This window comes from Megachile rotundata, chromosome 2 (assembly GCF_050947335.1).
Source record: "Megachile rotundata isolate GNS110a chromosome 2, iyMegRotu1, whole genome shotgun sequence".
Taxonomy (NCBI): domain Eukaryota; kingdom Metazoa; phylum Arthropoda; class Insecta; order Hymenoptera; family Megachilidae; genus Megachile; species Megachile rotundata.
In genome coordinates, this window is record NC_134984.1 from 23,768,428 (window position 1) to 23,786,333 (window position 17,906).

The window sequence follows — 17,906 nt, forward strand, 5'->3', positions numbered from 1 at the left end:
CAAACTGGCAGTAACAAAGAAATGGAAAATAATTTATGTACAGTAAAATTTTAATTGTTTCCGGCGTTTATAAACATGTGGTTATGTGCATACATGTACACAGTACGTATAGGTACCATCAGTTGCATACTTAAAATATGTAAAATCATACACACATACAAATTATTATTATAAGAAGTAGCACGCAGAATCGAATAAAAAAAGAGAGTATGATCCATTAAAAATATTGTGTTTATTACAGAAAATAATCCTAATGAAATTCCCAGGCATTTGTAATTCAAGTTCTGATTATGTTCTTTTTTGAATCGCAAATATCACAAAATACAGTATGGAAAATACTTTTGCTATGAAAGTATACATTGAATAAGACATTACAACTTTTATTTACCTCATATTTTGTATTTCCTAATTTTATAAAATTTTGAGCTACACTCATGCTGATCATATGCGATAGTAATGTACATGTTGCCTTCCAGTTATTTTGAATTAGATTTGAAGACATGATATTTCATTACGACGATAGTTTTAATTGTCTCTGAAACGTTTGAATTTGTCGTAAAAGTCCCGCTAATCGTATTGAAGTTGGTTCTCTCGTTGAAATAACGCTACTTCCTCGTTTGTGATAAAATTTTTGACGGTCGTTTATTCCATCCGATTTAGTTAACGTAAACGGCATAGTCGAATGTGTTTTCTTTGACTGAAGCGGGATTTCACTTGATATACAAATGTAACTATTTTTTTCCTGCAGTAATTTCATTTGACGTTTCAACACCATTACCTAATAACGACAAAAAAAAGACAATCCTAATATATAGTTACATTATAGATTTATAGACTTTATCATGTATAATTTAATTTAAAGTATTAAGGTCATTTTACTTCTTTATATAAATTGATTACAGCATTTATCTCATCTTCTTTGGTATTCAATTCTTTCTCAAGACTTACTATCTCTTCTTCTAGTTCTTTATTGTTAGATCCTTTTGTCTTAGCTTGCAATTTTTCATATTTTCTAACAAATTAATAAGTAAGTATCATAAGAGTACCGAAGGTAATAATTGATATAACTCACATATTCAGTTCTTCAAACTGATCATGAAGATGAATTAAAACTTCTCGTATTCCTTTTGAACTGTTACAGTCATCTGACAAAGCGTTACAAGCTTGCTTATCTTGTACATTTTTCTGTAATTTTTTTAGCAATTTAATCTTTTATAACACATTATGTAATAAAGTATTGCTTGCATTACCAGAATACTTACTTCTAACTTTATATTCTGTTGGGATGCAAATAGTTTTAATATTTTAGCATTATCTGTAGTTTGCAATATTTGCGTGCTACTGATTGTATTTAATTGATTTTCTGATTTAGTATCCTGAAAGTAATAAACTTTTATTACGTGTGAAAGCCAAAAACACGTTTAGCAGTATATTTTTGTTTAAAATATACCTTTCTTTTATGATAATTTTCGTACATATTTGCATATCCTTTAATCATTTCTCGTATATTTTGATATTCTTTTATAGGTGATTTTAAATTTGCATTTAATCTCTTTTTATCATATTTTGAAGATACACTTTCATTTTCCAAGAAATTGTTATCTCGATTTATAAATAAACTTTTATTTTGCATATGTATACCATTTACGTGAGAATTTATGCGAGATAATTTACTGTATTCATTCATTTGCTCCATTAGCGTAGATACAGGTTTCATGCCCTTGCTAACTTTACGAATAAGAAGTGGAGTGATTCCATTTATTGTAGGTTGCTTTGTTTTCATTATACTTAAAACCTTTCAAATAGGAAGAATGATTGTAGCAATGTATTGTTTATTCTTATTATATTTTGGAACATACTTGCTGAATATTTAAACCTAAATTATGACTCGGAGTAACAGATGTACCAACTACAAAGGGTATATTTCTGAAATTGAATCTGCTAAAATATGAGCGATTTGCTCTTTTTAATTTTGAAGCCAATGTTGGCATTTCATAATTATGTGTAATTAACGGACCACAATATGATGCTTGCAAAGCTGAATGCTCATATTGATGTAAATTGCATTTTTCCATAGCATACGACGGAGTCATTGAAACTTCAAGATCACAATTTCTATCTGAAATATTTGTTCTGTCTCTAAAAGTAAAAATATTCATAAAACATATAAATTTATTACATTTATAATTATCATTGTAAAAGCTTACTCCTTTTCAGCTTTAGATATATATTGTTTCTGAGAATTATTTTTCTGACTATTTTCATCAATATTATAATTGCATTGATAGTCACCATCTTCATATCTTGGTTTCACATTCAGACTTTTTTGTTCGTTTGTAACTGAGGATAATACGTTAATATAGTTCATGTGACGATTAAGTTTAGAATGTTTTTTAGAAATAACACAAGTGCTACCACCCGTGGCTGCTCTATTATGGTAAATTTCTACTACATCATTAGAAGTCTGCTGAGATTTGCCTGAATGATTATTATTCGTATTATCTAAAATAAAAACAAAAATCAGTATAAAATTCTTAAATGTCTATTTTTAGAGCATACTTTTCTGTTTACGCCTTTTTGCATCTTTTCTTCCTAGAAAATTAGTATCTCTTGTGGTCACAGTACTTTTGGAATTAGAGCAATGTATTTTTCTTCTCCGCTTTTTAAGTTTTAACGAAACAATATTGTCTAACTTACACGAGGAACCTTTTTTACTTGATACTGCAGAAGGAATTGATTTACTGTTCTTCTCAATTTTTGAGGAAATTTTATTTCTACCTAAAGACCCGTCTTTCACGCTTCCGGAAATATTTAATTTAAAATTATTTCTTGCAGAAGATAATTCTTGAAGTAAGTGTTCATTCTGTGTATCCAAAATTAGTTGTTCAAATAATTTTTTCGAGTTACTAACATCTTCCACTAATTTCGTAGAATGCTGTGCTAAATCCTTTTGATACGGACAATGCAAAATATGATTTTGCTCTCTATACTGTCAATAATATTTTTGCAAGTATAATTACGAAGGATATTGCTTTCAGAGCATACATTAAACATATTCAACATATATAAATACAATGTTTACTACCATATTTTCTTTGGGAATTGGTGACAATGGTCTTGATTCAATTTGTACGTTATGCGGTACATCATAGGTTGTAGGTAAATCTGCATATAAGTCAACTTCTGTTTCCTTTTGTAAGTTTGAACTTTTTACGTTCTCGTCTTGTTTATACTGCACATTAATTTTTGATATTATGTTTTTTAAATTGGAACTTGAACATGATTCATGCTTCTGATTATTATCTGCAATATAACATACTCATAGATTCATTTTAATTAGCTTGTAGCAAAAGAACATGGAATAATAAGTGATATTAAATATATCATTGTACCATCATCATTTGTAGAAATACATGAAACATCACGAAACTCTTCTGAGACATCGTTAATGTCCATCTGTTTTGAAACTGTAATTTCATTGTCAGAAATCTCTGTCTTGACATTCTGAAAGTCCTGATTATCTACTGTTTTATCAGTTTTTTCTATTTGTGGAATATCATGATATAACATTTTCATATATTCCATGTGAGATTTTAAAGAATCACATCTTGTTTTTGTAGAATGTAACCATTGCTTTACATTTCTCAAATCTAACAAAATTTAAACAGAATGTAATTAAATTGCCATTAGATTTATTAGAGATAAAAACAATTGTAAAAGCTAAATAATATGCCAAATATGTTATGATATAAAGTATTTAAATATTTACTGTATGAGTAACTATGTAAACAGCTAGCTTGTTACTATATGTGTAAAGTATAAATTATTAAAAATTAGTAAATATACATATTAGTACCTGTATAATGTTTCTTTTTACGACTAACATCCATGTTCTTGTTTCCATTGATTAATATTTATATCTCGATTTGAAATAATCGTCATAAGTAAAATTAATAATAAAAGTTGAGAATTGTGAAACGAATAAAAGAAATTTATAATAATATAAGACTAAAAAATCTATAAAAATTCACAAAACAAGAAATCGCAGGTTATATGTTTATTATTTAGCGATTACATTTTTACTCGTACATGTTTTGTTTCTGAACCGTTCTTCTTTCATCAAAAGAATATCGAATTAAACTTTATTTCAAAGCATCAGACATTATTTTATACAAACAATAACTAATAACTTTCTTGTGCCCTAAAGTAAAATTTTCTATAATCAATATTATCATCATGAACATGTTTCTTAACTTCTTTTCAAATTTTCATGAAATTGTTTCATATAAATCATTATCGTAAACATAAGTTTTATATAATATAAATTTTAAGAAAATTTATGCAAGCATATTACTAAAAAGTACGAATCCGAATATTATATTTAAAGTTTCCAAAGAGTATTTTGAAATTTTAAAAGTTAACCATGAAGCATTTTGCATTAGGTAGAAATGAAAACTACTTCTGAACAAATCGAAAATAAGACTTCTTTCGAAAACAGATGACCATAAAATAAGGTACAATTTAATAAAAGCTACATTTACGTGTAGTAAGTAAAAAAATTAGATAATAATAAAAATAATTAATAGAAAGAAAAGCTAAAGAATGTAACACCCGTTAAATTGAATTGTTATGTCACTGATTTGCAATATTTTGACGTTAGGTGCGCTGATGTCTGTTCCTCGAATGTATTTTAAAGAAGACGTAGTTCAGTCTACTTGGAGTTGTAAATGGTGGACGGCCTGTCATTGTCGTGTTAACATCAGGTACGAAAATTTCTTCTTCTTTCATACTTAATTTTTATTCATGAGATATCGAAAAATTAATTAGTATTCCTATGAATAATTATTAGTTGATGTCTAAAAAAACCAGTTTTAATAACAAGTATTATTTTTATTTGACGAAATGCTTCCGATTACGTAAAATTGTTGCACCAGACAAAAATAGTCACCTGACTCAATAAATGCAATTGTATTTTCTGTATTTTTAGAAAAGTTAAAATCTTTGTAAATTTGAAAACTTTTCGTATATTGGTATTCTTCCAAAATATTGAAACATCTTTCGCGATATAATAAAATATCTATATTTTGGTTTTATATGACTGGAAATTATATTTCTACACACATGTGCGCTTACATGCAATTGTGAAATCATTATAATTATTTGATATTTATTTGATATTTTAAATTTGTTCGTATGTCGCGTAAATAGGTAAATGCATGAGAACTGACGTTTAAACACAATTTTCGGACAAATGTCACATGATTCTGACACTGTCTCATTGACATTGTTACTTATTTTAGTGTTTCAAAAATTTATAATTTATTTCAGTAGGCTTTTTTTTATTATTTCCATATACAAAATCTTTCACAAAATTATTTCAGATATACCTTTAAAGGTATAAGCTTATATGATTCATATTCCGTTTTTATGAAATCCGTAATGCGGAAAAGGTTAGTGAAAATTAGGTCAACTTTTTAATACGCATTAAAATAATTACTATTATTTACTTCATAGGGTTTTATAGAAATTTTTGTAGTTCCCAACAGATATGTCAGTGACTGCTTGAAACATGTTGTAATAATTGATAATTTGTTATCATATATATATATCGTAATTAACACGAACGTTTTTGTGTTACTTTTAAATTAAATTACACAACAACATATCGCAATTATTTCATGTATTGTAAATTTATAACGACATCGAGATATTGATATTGTAAATTATGATACAATTTATATGTTTTATCTATATTGTCTTAAGTGACAAGGAAAATTAACACAGAAAATTTATCGTGAATTCCCCTTATGTGTTTTGACTGGCTGGTTAGCTTATCAGTCATACATTAGTCATTCATTACGATAGACTATTTGCGCAGACTAGTCTGCATTATAATGACATTAACATATCATTTTTTATTCAGATGTTTGTGTGGAGGTATTTTAACATTACTATGTTGTATATTTTAAATTTTGTCATGGAATATTTTAATTCTTTGTTTATTCTAATTTTAGCGAAGAAGTATGTTTAAGTTTCTTTTGTAACAAATTTCCAGTCATTCAATGTGTTTTTTATATGTCCTGATATTAGTATATGTACTTTGGATGTTTGCCAACTTCTTGAGCAATCCTCTGATATTTTAATATTTAAAATATCGTAATGCTTACGTATTAAAATCATATTATTTAAATAGTTTCTAATTAGTGGATTAATATTCTAAAGAAATATTTTTAGAAAATTTGCAGTATTTTAACTGGTTTTCATATTTGGTAGTTAAAGAGGTGATATTTATTTGTTTCCCATATTTATATGTAGCATAAATAATATATAGATTGATTGATTTCATCATGTATTAAGTTTTAGAGTTGGCACATTTTATATGATTGAGCAACTTACATCTAGAATTAAAATTAAAAGTAAATTTAAAAATATTTTTTTAAAAATAGATTAACTAGATTTGCAGAAAGATTTCATAATGAAATTGTTTTGAAAGTTATAAAGGGTATTTTAAATATTGCATAATTTTGCAGAAGTAATTATTCATAATTAGAAGGAAAAAGTTTATGAATAGGCATTTGTATTTGTATTTAATATATAATCCTGTTTGAAAAAAAAAATTATTTACAGAGTAAATATATGATATAATATTTTATTTTTTGTTGTAGGTAAAAATGTATAAAGCAAGGACAGTATTCAGCTCGTTGGCCCCTTTGGCACCACACATGTGCAGGCCAGAAAGGTTTGCATCATGGTTGGTACGGAGCCACCCCCTGACTAGGACCACACAGGGGGTGGTTACTGAATCAATCAGAAAGTACAACAGCCGTGTAGCCACAGAACCTTTTCTCAATGGCAATTCCAGTTCTTACGTAGAAGAAATGTATAATGCGTGGTTGCAAGATCCCCATAGTGTACATGTGGTTAGTAATAAATTATATGATAAATTTATATGATACATAACTACATAAATATATAAAACATATTTTTATTACTTTTATTTATTGTTGTAGTCTTGGGATTCATTTTTTCGTAGTAGTACTGCTGGAGCTCCACCAGGCCTTGCTTATCAGGCTCCTCCATCTCTTGCTCCAAGTCCTAACCAGATACCATTAGGAGCGCTGTTACCTCTTGGCGGTGGGTCTCAGTTGAGTCAAATACCTGTTAATGAGAAAATAATTGACGACCATCTGGCTGTGCAAGCTATTATTCGTTCTTACCAGGTATGAATACTTTGCAGTCTATTTGTAAAATAAAGAAATAGTTACATTTATGTTCTAATAAAACACTATGTTTTTTACAAATAATAAAAATCTTAAGCATATCTTTTTATGTATGCTTATTAAATGTTTAGATGAAATATTATTTTTTTCTTTTTTATTTTGTTAAGATTAAAACAGATCACATAATGTAATATTTTATATCTATGGTTGTTCCATATTATTCTTTTTTCTATTTGAATGTTTAATAAATTTTATTTCAAATAATCATTTTATACTGAAACTTTATAGCATGTGTTCTAGAAACATTGTGTGTATGTATTATGTTGAAGGGAAGATTCTGTTATCATATTGCATGTGACATTAAATAAAAGTTTCTTTCCAATCTCTGTGACCTAAATTCTGCTTAAGTTAGAATTATATTTATGTCCATTATTTTTATGCGTTAAAGAAAAAAAATTATAAAATTTAGGACATGGAAATTGATGTTGAAACTATATCACTACGGGATATCATGTGTATCATGAAATAATAATTTATCATTAATTTTTCATCTGGTACTATCATGAAAAAAGTAAATATTTTCAACCTAAGTTAATTATGTCAGATCATATTTAAGAAATTTATACACAGTATTTCAGTTAAAGTATATAACTTTCAGACTATAGGTTCTTCGTATTATTTTGTGCATGTACTTGTCAATGTGTACACTTTTCTGACTGCACACAGTATAATGTCGATTATCTATGTCTAAGGCATATATACATATAAGACTTGGAATACCCAATTTGCAATCGTTCATATCTCGGGAAAATGGTAAAGAATTTATCGATTTTTTTTAGTATGGAGAACCTAAAGTCTACAAGTAGTACACTTCAGCTGGGACACCATGTATATCTTCCTTCATTATTGTACACATTGCATTTGTTGCCTTAAGCATGTTCTGCAAATAAGTGTTAGAGTTCTGTAATTTGTAATGTAAATTATATATTTGTTCATTGTTAATTTGTTTATATATTATTTTAACAAAAATACAAAATTTTTTAAGGGTTGGTCACAATAATTTTTTTCAGTTCAGTTAATGAAAGCAAAATTTTATTTTTGAGATAAAATATTTTATGTACAAAAGAAATTTTGTAACATTTAGGTTCCAATATACAGAAGAAGCTTATGGTTGGGTATAAAAAAAAAGCTATTAATTGCATTTTTGTGAACAGTGTTACATCTTTGTGATGTTGTGATGTATGGTAGTTTTTTATGTAGAAAAATTGATAAACATTGGGGTCCTTTTGGAATTATTCATTGACATATAGGCTCGAGGTCATTTAGTTGCTGATCTGGACCCACTGGGTATCATGCAAACAGACCTGGTACATACACATTATGCAGCCCGCAAGGGGTCTCCAGAACAGGTTCTGCGGCAATACATGCTTGGTAAGGCTTCTTTCCAAACTAATTCCTTAAACTATTTTCATTAAGTTTCATGTGTGTCATTCGGTAAAGGTATACAAAAGCACTATTGAAAACATGATAGTCATATATAATAATATTCAATTTTTGTGCATTATTAAAATTCATACGAATATTGATAACTTCATACTGATCAAGCTCTTTTAACATACTTTTATCTGATGAGATGTTATACTTCACTCTGTATATGTAAATATCATGATCTTTATCATATACATAAATCCCTTCTTATCTTTTTTTGTATCTTTCCTCTTTTGATTTGTAAAGAAGTTAAATCGATTAAATCTAATCAGAAATTAAAATTCTTTATATATTATGTAAGTAAATTTCTTTAATCTTCAACACTTTTCTGAATTCAAAATTTTTGTTTTTTAAACTATTATAACTGTTGATTTAGCATTATGTAAAATGTTGTTTAAATAATTAAGACAACTTGTTTTACAAAATTAAGCAAGCGCGATTTCTTGTTAATCAATGGAAAGCAAAAACACGCTTTACATATTTAGAATACCAGGAGGAATATGATTCCATGATAATTTTTACTGATACTGAAAATGTTTTCTTCAGGAAAGAATAGGAATATTTAATGATTTATATTTTATAATTCGTATTATCATATTGGTACATATGTATGTATGTATGTATCAAGAGAATTTAAATTTTATAAATATAATTTTCATTCCGCTATTCTGTAGTCAATGTACTACCCACTTATGGTATATCTTCAATGTATAAATAAAGATATTCAAGGTAAGAAAATACATTTAGAAACTTTTGCTTTGCATGTTTGCAAATAGTGTCTTTAGCTTTGCTTCTGTGTGTTTAAAACTTGGAATGTGTGTTTCTGGAACAACCTATTATTTATTTTATTCATACAGTATATTGTGTTCATATAATATTATCTGTCGAAGGATGTTTCCATTTGTATTTGTTTTATTCAATATTTCAATAGAATTATAAAGTAACAGATAATTAAATATTTTTAGCTTTAACCTTGTAAAAAATAATAACAACGAAAAGCATATATGTAACAACAACATGCTTTAATTATTAAAGTACTAACATTAACAAATGTTAATTTTTATGACATGTTTGCTTTCAGTTACTGTGATGTATGTGATGCAATGTTTTAGTACTATTTTTTCTCTTTTTTCTTTATGTAATATAGATATTAGTAAATTTATAAATAAGTACATAAACATCCATCACAGTAATACATCTTAATATATGTATTGAATTAATAAGTTTGAAGAATTAAAAACTATTTGGTTCGTATGAATGTGGCATTAAATTGACAGATTCGTGGTCATCATATTGCTAAATTGGATCCACTTGGCATCAACAGCGCCGATCTTGATGATAGACATCCGCAAGAGTTGCTCTATAATCATTATTCATTTGGTAAGCCCAAACGAACGCGTCTCAGTATCAGTTCGAAATATAATGATTCTGTGCGACGTAATTTAAACTAGACTTTTAAATACATTAAAGACATTTTTTAAAAATCATGCTGTTAGGAACAAACATTAAATATCTTTCTTATTTATTTTATATATTTTTGCGAGTATTTATATAAATTATTATTCATTAATTGCGACTTTTATTATAATATAACATTTGCTATTACTATTTTTATTTTTGTCATTAATAATTATTATTCACCACATCCTTTTCCTGGACACAAAGTATTTCAAGTACAGAAAAAAATAACACTTTGAGTTTCAATGAAATTACGAAAATAGCTATTTAAAATGAATAGATGTGAACTCTAAAATAAGTAGTTTAATGGTCATTAAGGTAAAAACTAAAGGCTTTATGTGAAAAATTAAAGTTTCGTTTTAATAAAATTTGAATGAAAGATTTTGTTCATTAAATTAAATATTTAGTTCAAGTCTGATGTCCACAGGAAACAGAGCACGTACTACTTACTCACAGGAACTACAATACCGAGTAGCTGCACTAATGAAAAGTATGTAAAAATTATGATTCAAATGGGAATTTGAATAGCTTATAATTTCTGGTGAAATGTTAGTATCTTAGGGAGGTGCTGGTTCAATATGGGATCACGTAAATATTGGTATTGTAGGTAAACTGTAGAGGTGCTTGGGTTTTTTGCATAAATATTGATTAAAGAGTGCTATATTTTGCTGTAAATATGTTTGTGTCAGGAATAATCCTTAAGCATCTTTTGGAAGAATTGGAGGAGGTATAGTAAGCAGATGATATCATTATCATTACCGTTCATAGATAATAATATAACAATAGTTACAACTCTATAAGGTATATATTTTTTTATTTCTTTAAATTTTCCTTTTGGCTTTCTAGTTGTTTAGTAAACATTCATTTAAATGTTTAAATTTTTATGTCTTCATATTTTGTTTTGTATTTTTCTATCTGTTAAACAGTTCTCTCATTATTTTATATTGATGGTTGATTTCATTTAAGCTTTATTTTAAAAATTCTTTTTTTTTTTTTTTTCACTTTTCGTTCATTTATGCTCTTTCATATAGTATGGAGGAGGTTTGTTTATAAGTATCTAACGATTGTTTAAGATACTATGCATGTATATGCAGTGTGCTAAATAACATTATTAAAATATGCGTAAGACAAATGTATATCCAAAGTGTCTTCCAGTTTTAAAGTGCAGTTAATTACATATAACAGCTATTTGTATAATTTTACACTGTGTCAAGTCTTTGTAGTTTTTTTACTCCGTATAAAACTTACATTTTCAGTATCAGTTCAAAAAAGAAATGAAATATATATTAATAAAAACGAAGAAAAAAATATTATATGCAGTATACATTATTCATAACTAGTCAAATATTTAATACTATTATGTGTTCGTAGTATAACTAGATGCTATAATTATTATAAGTATAATAAAGATTACATCTGTTTCAAGTTATTTGTATCTGAATTTACTATTCTCCATTACAATGATTTTGGAATTGGTATTTTCATATTTTATTATCTATTTCTATGAAGAATAAATAAATATTTTATTGTTTAATTTCTGCAGAGGAGTCGGACATGGATCGTATGTTCAAGTTGCCGTCCACCACTTTTATTGGGGGTAAAGAAAAATCATTACCCCTTCGAGAAATTTTGAGAAGATTAGAAGCTGCTTATTGTGGTCACATTGGAATAGAATTTATGTTCATCAATTCTTTGGAACAATGCAACTGGATTCGACAAAAAATGGAGACCCCAGGAATTATGGAGATGACGAACGACGAAAGAAGACTTATCTTGGCTAGATTAACTCGTGCTACTGGGTATATAAAATATCGAATTTTTGCAATCTAGATATTTGATAAGGCTATTACATTTATGCATTGAATTTTTGCTTCAGATTTGAAGCATTCCTTGCACGTAAATGGTCATCCGAGAAAAGATTTGGATTAGAGGGAGCTGAAATTTTGATTCCTGCCATGAAACAAGTAATCGACAAATCTACCGAACTAGGTGTTGAGTCTGTTGTAATGGGTATGCCTCATCGTGGTCGGTTGAACGTACTTGCTAATGTTTGTCGCAAACCTTTAAGTCAAATATTCACACAATTTGCCGCTCTTGAAGCAGCTGATGATGTAAGTATACCAAGCTTTTTGTTTACTTTTTTTTTCTACATTACATGTAATTGACGTATGATTTTATTTCCTTGTTACAATTCAGGGTTCTGGCGACGTTAAATATCATTTAGGTACCTACATTGAGCGGCTAAATCGAGTAACAAATAAGAATATTCGTTTAGCCGTTGTTGCAAATCCATCTCATTTGGAAGCCGTTGATCCAGTAGTACAAGGAAAAACTCGTGCGGAACAATTTTATCGTGGTGATGGCGAAGGCAAGAAAGTAAGCATATATGAAATATTTTATGTAATTAAAAAAACGAATACGATGTTTTTGAAACTTTAATTTTGAAATTCGTATAATAGGTCATGTCTATTCTTCTGCACGGTGATGCTGCATTTTGTGGACAAGGTATTGTGTTTGAAACGATGCACTTGTCAGACTTACCCGATTATACAACTCATGGTACTATCCACATTGTGGTGAATAATCAAATTGGATTCACCACTGATCCAAGACATTCACGATCGTCCCCGTACTGCACTGGTGAGTTATTAATCGCATATATTGAAATAAATATTTTTGCGTTTAAATATTTGATATAATGATATTTAATATTTTTATTTATGAAGACGTTGCAAGAGTAGTGAACGCACCTATTTTCCACGTTAATTCTGATGATCCCGAGGCGGTGATGCATGTTTGCAAAGTTGCTGCTGAATGGAGAGCAACCTTTCATAAAGATGTTGTCATTGATATTGTGTCGTATAGGCGAAATGGTCACAATGAAATCGATGAACCCATGTTTACACAGCCTTTAATGTATCGTAAGATCAGAAATACTCCACCAGTTTTGGATAAATATGCTAAAAGCCTTATTGGTGATGGTGTCGTTACTCCGGAAGAAGTTAAGGTAAAGAAGGGAAAAAATATTTTAATGAATAAATGTATGTTCAACTAATTATAGCGATATTATATTAAAGGACGTCAAAGACAAATACGAGAAAATCTGCGAAGAAGCATATACTAATGCTAGACAAGAAACGCATATTAAGTATAAGGATTGGTTAGATTCTCCATGGTCCGGTTTCTTTGAAGGAAAAGACCCATTAAAAGTATCTCCTACCGGTATCAAGGAAGACACGCTTATTCATATTGGAAAGAAATTCTCCTCACCACCTCCTAATGCGGCGGAATTTGTCATTCATAAAGGTAACAATTCTGTTATTAAATAACGAATCAGTGATTTAAAGTATTATATATGACATAATATATAATTTCTATAAATTGACAAATGTTTTATAGGTATCGAACGTATTTTGAAATCTCGTATGGAAATGATCGAAGCTCGAACAGTGGATTGGGCCCTTGGAGAAGCTATGGCTTTCGGTTCTCTACTTAAAGAAGGCATTCACGTTAGATTGTCGGGTCAGGATGTAGAGAGAGGAACTTTCTCACACAGACATCATGTACTTCATCATCAAACCGTAGACAAGGCTACATACAGACCATTGTGTTACCTTTATCCAGATCAAGCCCCGTACACAGTGTGCAACAGTTCTCTATCTGAATTTGGTGTTCTTGGTACTGTAACATGAAATTTTCTATAGCAACATTGTATTTACGTTTTGACAAATGTAAGTAACAAAAATATTTCTTTTAAATTCTCAGGATTTGAATTAGGTTACTCTATGACAAATCCAAACGCACTAGTATGTTGGGAAGCACAGTTTGGTGATTTTAACAATACTGCACAATGTATAATTGATCAATTCATAAGCAGTGGACAAGCTAAATGGGTGCGTCAATCTGGTCTTGTTATGCTGCAACCTCATGGACTTGAAGGAATGGTAAATTAATTTTAAATATAACACTTCTAAATTTTTATTGTTTGTTATTGTTTAATTAATTAAATGACAATGTGTTTGTAGGGACCGGAACATTCGAGTGCTCGTCTAGAGCGCTTCTTGCAAATGTCTGCCGATGATCCAGATTATTTCCCTCCAGAAAGTGAAGAATTCGCTGTACGTCAGTTGCACGACATCAATTGGATCGTGGCTAATTGCAGTACACCTGCAAATTATTTCCATATCCTAAGGAGACAAATCGCATTACCATTCAGAAAACCATTGATTTTGATGACACCAAAATCGTTGCTCCGTCATCCAGAAGCAAAATCCAGTTTCGACTTGATGTTGGAGGATACGGAGTTCCTTAGAGTGATACCAGAAGAAGGTGTAGCTGCTCAAAATCCTAATAACGTTAAGAGAGTGATTTTCTGTTCTGGCAAGGTTTACTATGATTTGAAGAAAGCACGCGCGGAGAAGCAATTGGATGATAAAGTCGCCATTGCGAGAGTTGAGCAGGTAGATGATTTTGCAAATAGTTTCATCCTGTTTGTTGATTTTCGTTTTATTAACCAACTTTTTGTTTAATATCATCCTTTTTTCGTAGATTTCACCTTTCCCGTATGACATAGTCAAGAAGGAAGCTGCTAAGTATCAAAATGCAGAACTAATATGGGCTCAAGAAGAACACAAAAATCAGGGTGCGTGGACATACGTACAACCCAGGTTCCATACAGCCCTTAATGGAACTCGTTGTATATCGTAAGTATTAAATATAGCATATGTTGCAAATTGAGCATTCCAACAATCGAAAAATAGTAACTATCCAAAATAGTTATTATCACCCTTAAGTAAATTTTCTGCAATTCTTGTAATTGTAATTGGCGTGTTATATATCGCTTACGTTTTTGTTTTATACTTATAACTATTATACAACTGACTCATTATTACACGCGATGCAGATGCACAATTTCCAGGCTCGAATTCAAAACTCAAAATCATGTTTTTCTATTTGCCATATTTCTCGTTGTTGAACTTGTTTTTCACATATTTAGTTTGTATATTTAGCTGTTCACATGGCCCATGTTTTTCACTTTGTCATTATAGTTATGTCAATAGCGCAAGTAATCAAATGTTGATGGATTTAAACATGTCACAAATGTTCAATATATTTACGCACAAACTGTAATTAATATCTGCGCATATATTGTGTTAAACAAAGTAAAAACATGGGCCATGTTACAGCGGCGGAAATACGTCGTGCAAGGGTGAAAATAGCGGAGGGTGGTTTAGTGGTTGGTTTTCATCAACTAAACCAACAACAACAACCAAATCCGAGTCGGAGTCAATAGAATCTGTTAAACCTAAACAGAGAACAGTGAGGTAATGTTAATTACAGTAATGTCTATAGCTTGGATACTTAGAATATACGTCATGACTTTGGAGAATATATTTTTATGCAACGTTAAATTTATTTATAAATTTCCATGATTATAGGTGTGGTGTTGTAAAACGATTTTACTTTTTGTTACACAGTTCGTAGGTGATTAATAAATTTTCTATTTGTTTCAGATACGTTGGTCGCCCAACGGCAGCTTCACCTGCAACAGGTAGCAAGATGCAGCACCTTAAAGAACTTAAACAATTACTCGATGATTCTTTTAATATTTAATTATCCTTCGTAGCACTATGTAGAACACACATTTTATTTATTTTCTCACATTATATTTGTTACATATCTTTTGTCCTGCTCTACATGCAACTTTGCAGAGATTATCAGAACTTGGAATAGTCTCTCCATTACCGATTCATTTATAGAATTATTATACGCGCAAATGTTTTCTTGATCGAGCCTATTTAATGACTTTTTTATTCTGTACTACACGATGCCATATTATTTTATTCGATTTTCGAATGGGTTTTGTTTTTGATATTAAAACAGACGGAAATATTTCATTTCAATGCAAATTTCGTTAAAAATGTATGAACGAATATAAAATGATTGTACACTAACGTTTAATCTTTCTCCGCAACGCATATGCATATATGCTGAATGAGTAATTTATGTAAATGTATGCATTTCATTCTTATTTAATGTTTGAATGCGATTCTATATCTTTTTTTTTAAATACGTGATATATAATTTATGTTAGTACGTGAGTTGCGTGTTGAGGCCGGTGTATGTTTGAGTTTACAAAAATATTTTATCATTGTAAATATGCAAAAACACGAAAATTACATTAATATAATACTTCCTAACATATTTTACTCATTACTCGGTTTGTAAATTTCGCAGGAATTACTTTTTACATCGAATGAAAATATTTGCGCGTAAATATTTGTACTTTATTTTGTTAATATGTCGATAAACTAATTTTATGGATCGTATAAGATTAAAAAGAAAGTATTATTTTTAATTTATGCAACATTTTACGCAGAGCGTAAATATGTCGATAGTTATACAAATAGGAATTCGAATTAAAACCTTTTGAGGCTGGCGAAGAGGGACATACGACAATTTTTTTATTCGTTTACTTATGTCGTACAGAAAGACATCCAATCACTTTAATTTTTTATCGTTGCTCTATATTTTGTAAAAAATTAAATGATTGGTAGGTTGGTAAGATTAAACAAGAAAATATGTTGTAGCATTAGGCTCGATTGCGTAACGTGCATATGAAACTGTAGATTTTCGTAAGTGTAATAAGAAAGGATGTTAACGAAATCGAGTCGTAATGTTACTCCTCGAAAGGTTTCGAAAAACTCACCCTTTTAAAAAGAGTGATAAGAGTGAAAGATAAATTGCTAGTACTAGTGAATGTCTAGATCAGAAAAGAAATATTGTAATATTACTCTATTTGAGTCAGCTGTGAGCGTTGGTTGCTGCATAGTCTGCGAAGGCACAGTATTTGTATTCTTCTCTGTATACAGTTCGTTTGAAAGATGGATTTTTGTGAATGGAATATTTATTGTACCGTGTCATTGATTGGAAAATATTATATCTATTTTGATTAGATACATTCGCAATCGATAAATATTTGAGTAACAGTGACAGTTTTGTCAAATCATTTTCAACTGGAACTGCAATCTTCTCCTGTTCAATGTATGTACAAAACAAAATAGTATTATGATACTTTAAAACCTACTAGAATATTATAGATGCAATGTGGTCCAATGCAAACTGCGGTACTATTATTCCAACCTTGTTATTATATGCATAATAACGATGACACATATGTGTATGCTTTAATAATAAAGATTGATAGATTGGAATTATTAGTGAAAATAAATTGAAATTTATTTAGTATGACTATGTTGACAATTGTAGTAAAATATTGTAACACCTTATTATTGAGAATTAAATTATGTTAAATATTAATTGCAATATAATTTTTCTCCTCCAACAAGTTTCACACAAGCTCCATAAATACTTCACCGGTCTTTCATCTCCGTATGACATATACACGTCATCATAGAGTGTTAGATCGTCTACTTACTCCTGGGGTCAACACAGTAAGCATATAAATGGCGCTGTGAGCAGAACTATCTCGTTTTCAGTTGTCAATTTTCCTTTCTACTTTTCTTATCGCGTATATTGTCTTAATATTAAATAACAACTGATAGATTAGCTACAATTTTTAATAGCAGATAACGTAGCAATGGGACCAAAACAATGTAACGGTATTGTATATTTATTAGTACAGATCAGCGTATAACGTTTGCGGTAATAAATTCTTTACAGAAGTTTGTAAGTTATACACACATCGGTATTAAATATTTCATTTATTTTTCGAGCAGT

At 29.3% G+C, this 17,906-nt stretch overlaps 2 protein-coding genes across 14 annotated transcripts; one reads left to right on the forward strand and one right to left on the reverse strand.

Moving 5' to 3' along the window:
- Positions 1 to 32: 32 nt before the first annotated feature.
- On the reverse strand, positions 33 to 4,421 carry LOC100877114 (uncharacterized). 5 transcript variants are annotated; one of them, XM_076529048.1, is made up of 11 exons: positions 3,857 to 4,399; positions 3,393 to 3,650; positions 3,086 to 3,303; positions 2,698 to 2,989; positions 2,208 to 2,502; positions 1,860 to 2,139; positions 1,451 to 1,795; positions 1,263 to 1,376; positions 1,073 to 1,185; positions 880 to 1,012; positions 33 to 778 (listed from the first exon to the last, which is right to left on the reverse strand). In XM_076529048.1, exons 1-11 carry the CDS (start codon positions 3,888 to 3,890, stop codon positions 512 to 514), a joined length of 2,349 nt encoding a protein of 782 aa, XP_076385163.1. In that variant the 5' UTR covers positions 3,891 to 4,399; the 3' UTR covers positions 33 to 511. The 5 variants fall into 5 exon arrangements, with proteins under 5 accessions (XP_076385163.1, XP_012149373.2, XP_076385162.1 ...); XM_012293983.2 differs by having other exon boundaries at positions 2,560 to 2,989; positions 4,090 to 4,397; XM_076529047.1 differs by having other exon boundaries at positions 2,560 to 2,989; positions 3,857 to 4,395.
- A 221-nt stretch (positions 4,422 to 4,642) lies between these two features.
- On the forward strand, positions 4,643 to 17,486 carry Nc73EF (oxoglutarate dehydrogenase Nc73EF). 9 transcript variants are annotated; one of them, XM_012293999.2, is made up of 17 exons: positions 4,643 to 4,763; positions 6,666 to 6,920; positions 7,011 to 7,220; positions 9,986 to 10,088; positions 10,594 to 10,656; positions 11,710 to 11,965; positions 12,043 to 12,277; positions 12,363 to 12,542; positions 12,626 to 12,806; positions 12,893 to 13,173; positions 13,244 to 13,472; positions 13,566 to 13,844; positions 13,932 to 14,110; positions 14,192 to 14,626; positions 14,715 to 14,869; positions 15,353 to 15,490; positions 15,680 to 17,486. In XM_012293999.2, exons 2-17 carry the CDS (start codon positions 6,672 to 6,674, stop codon positions 15,777 to 15,779), a joined length of 3,273 nt encoding a protein of 1,090 aa, XP_012149389.1. In that variant the 5' UTR covers positions 4,643 to 4,763; positions 6,666 to 6,671; the 3' UTR covers positions 15,780 to 17,486. The 9 variants fall into 9 exon arrangements, with proteins under 9 accessions (XP_012149389.1, XP_003706934.1, XP_012149391.1 ...); XM_003706886.3 differs by lacking the exons at positions 9,986 to 10,088; positions 10,594 to 10,656 and adding an exon at positions 8,531 to 8,651; XM_012294001.2 differs by lacking the exon at positions 15,353 to 15,490.
- The last annotated feature ends 420 nt before the right edge of the window (positions 17,487 to 17,906 follow it).

Bases quoted from the DNA above. Each gene is read 5' to 3' on its own strand.
- LOC100877114 (XM_076529047.1), bottom strand. From the start codon at position 3,890: ATGGATGTTAGTCGTAAAAAGAAACATTATACAG. The intron at 1,377-1,450 runs GTATATTTTAAA...TATTACTTTCAG, and splicing joins AAAATTATCATAAAAGAAAG to GATACTAAATCAGAAAATCA. The intron at 1,186-1,262 runs GTAAGTATTCTG...AAAAAATTACAG, and splicing joins AACAGAATATAAAGTTAGAA to AAAAATGTACAAGATAAGCA.
- Nc73EF (XM_012293999.2), top strand. From the start codon at position 6,672: ATGTATAAAGCAAGGACAGTATTCAGCTCGTTGGCCCCTTTGGCACCA. The intron at 11,966-12,042 runs GTATATAAAATA...TTTTTGCTTCAG, and splicing joins AGATTAACTCGTGCTACTGG to ATTTGAAGCATTCCTTGCAC. The intron at 13,174-13,243 runs GTAAAGAAGGGA...ATTATATTAAAG, and splicing joins TTACTCCGGAAGAAGTTAAG to GACGTCAAAGACAAATACGA.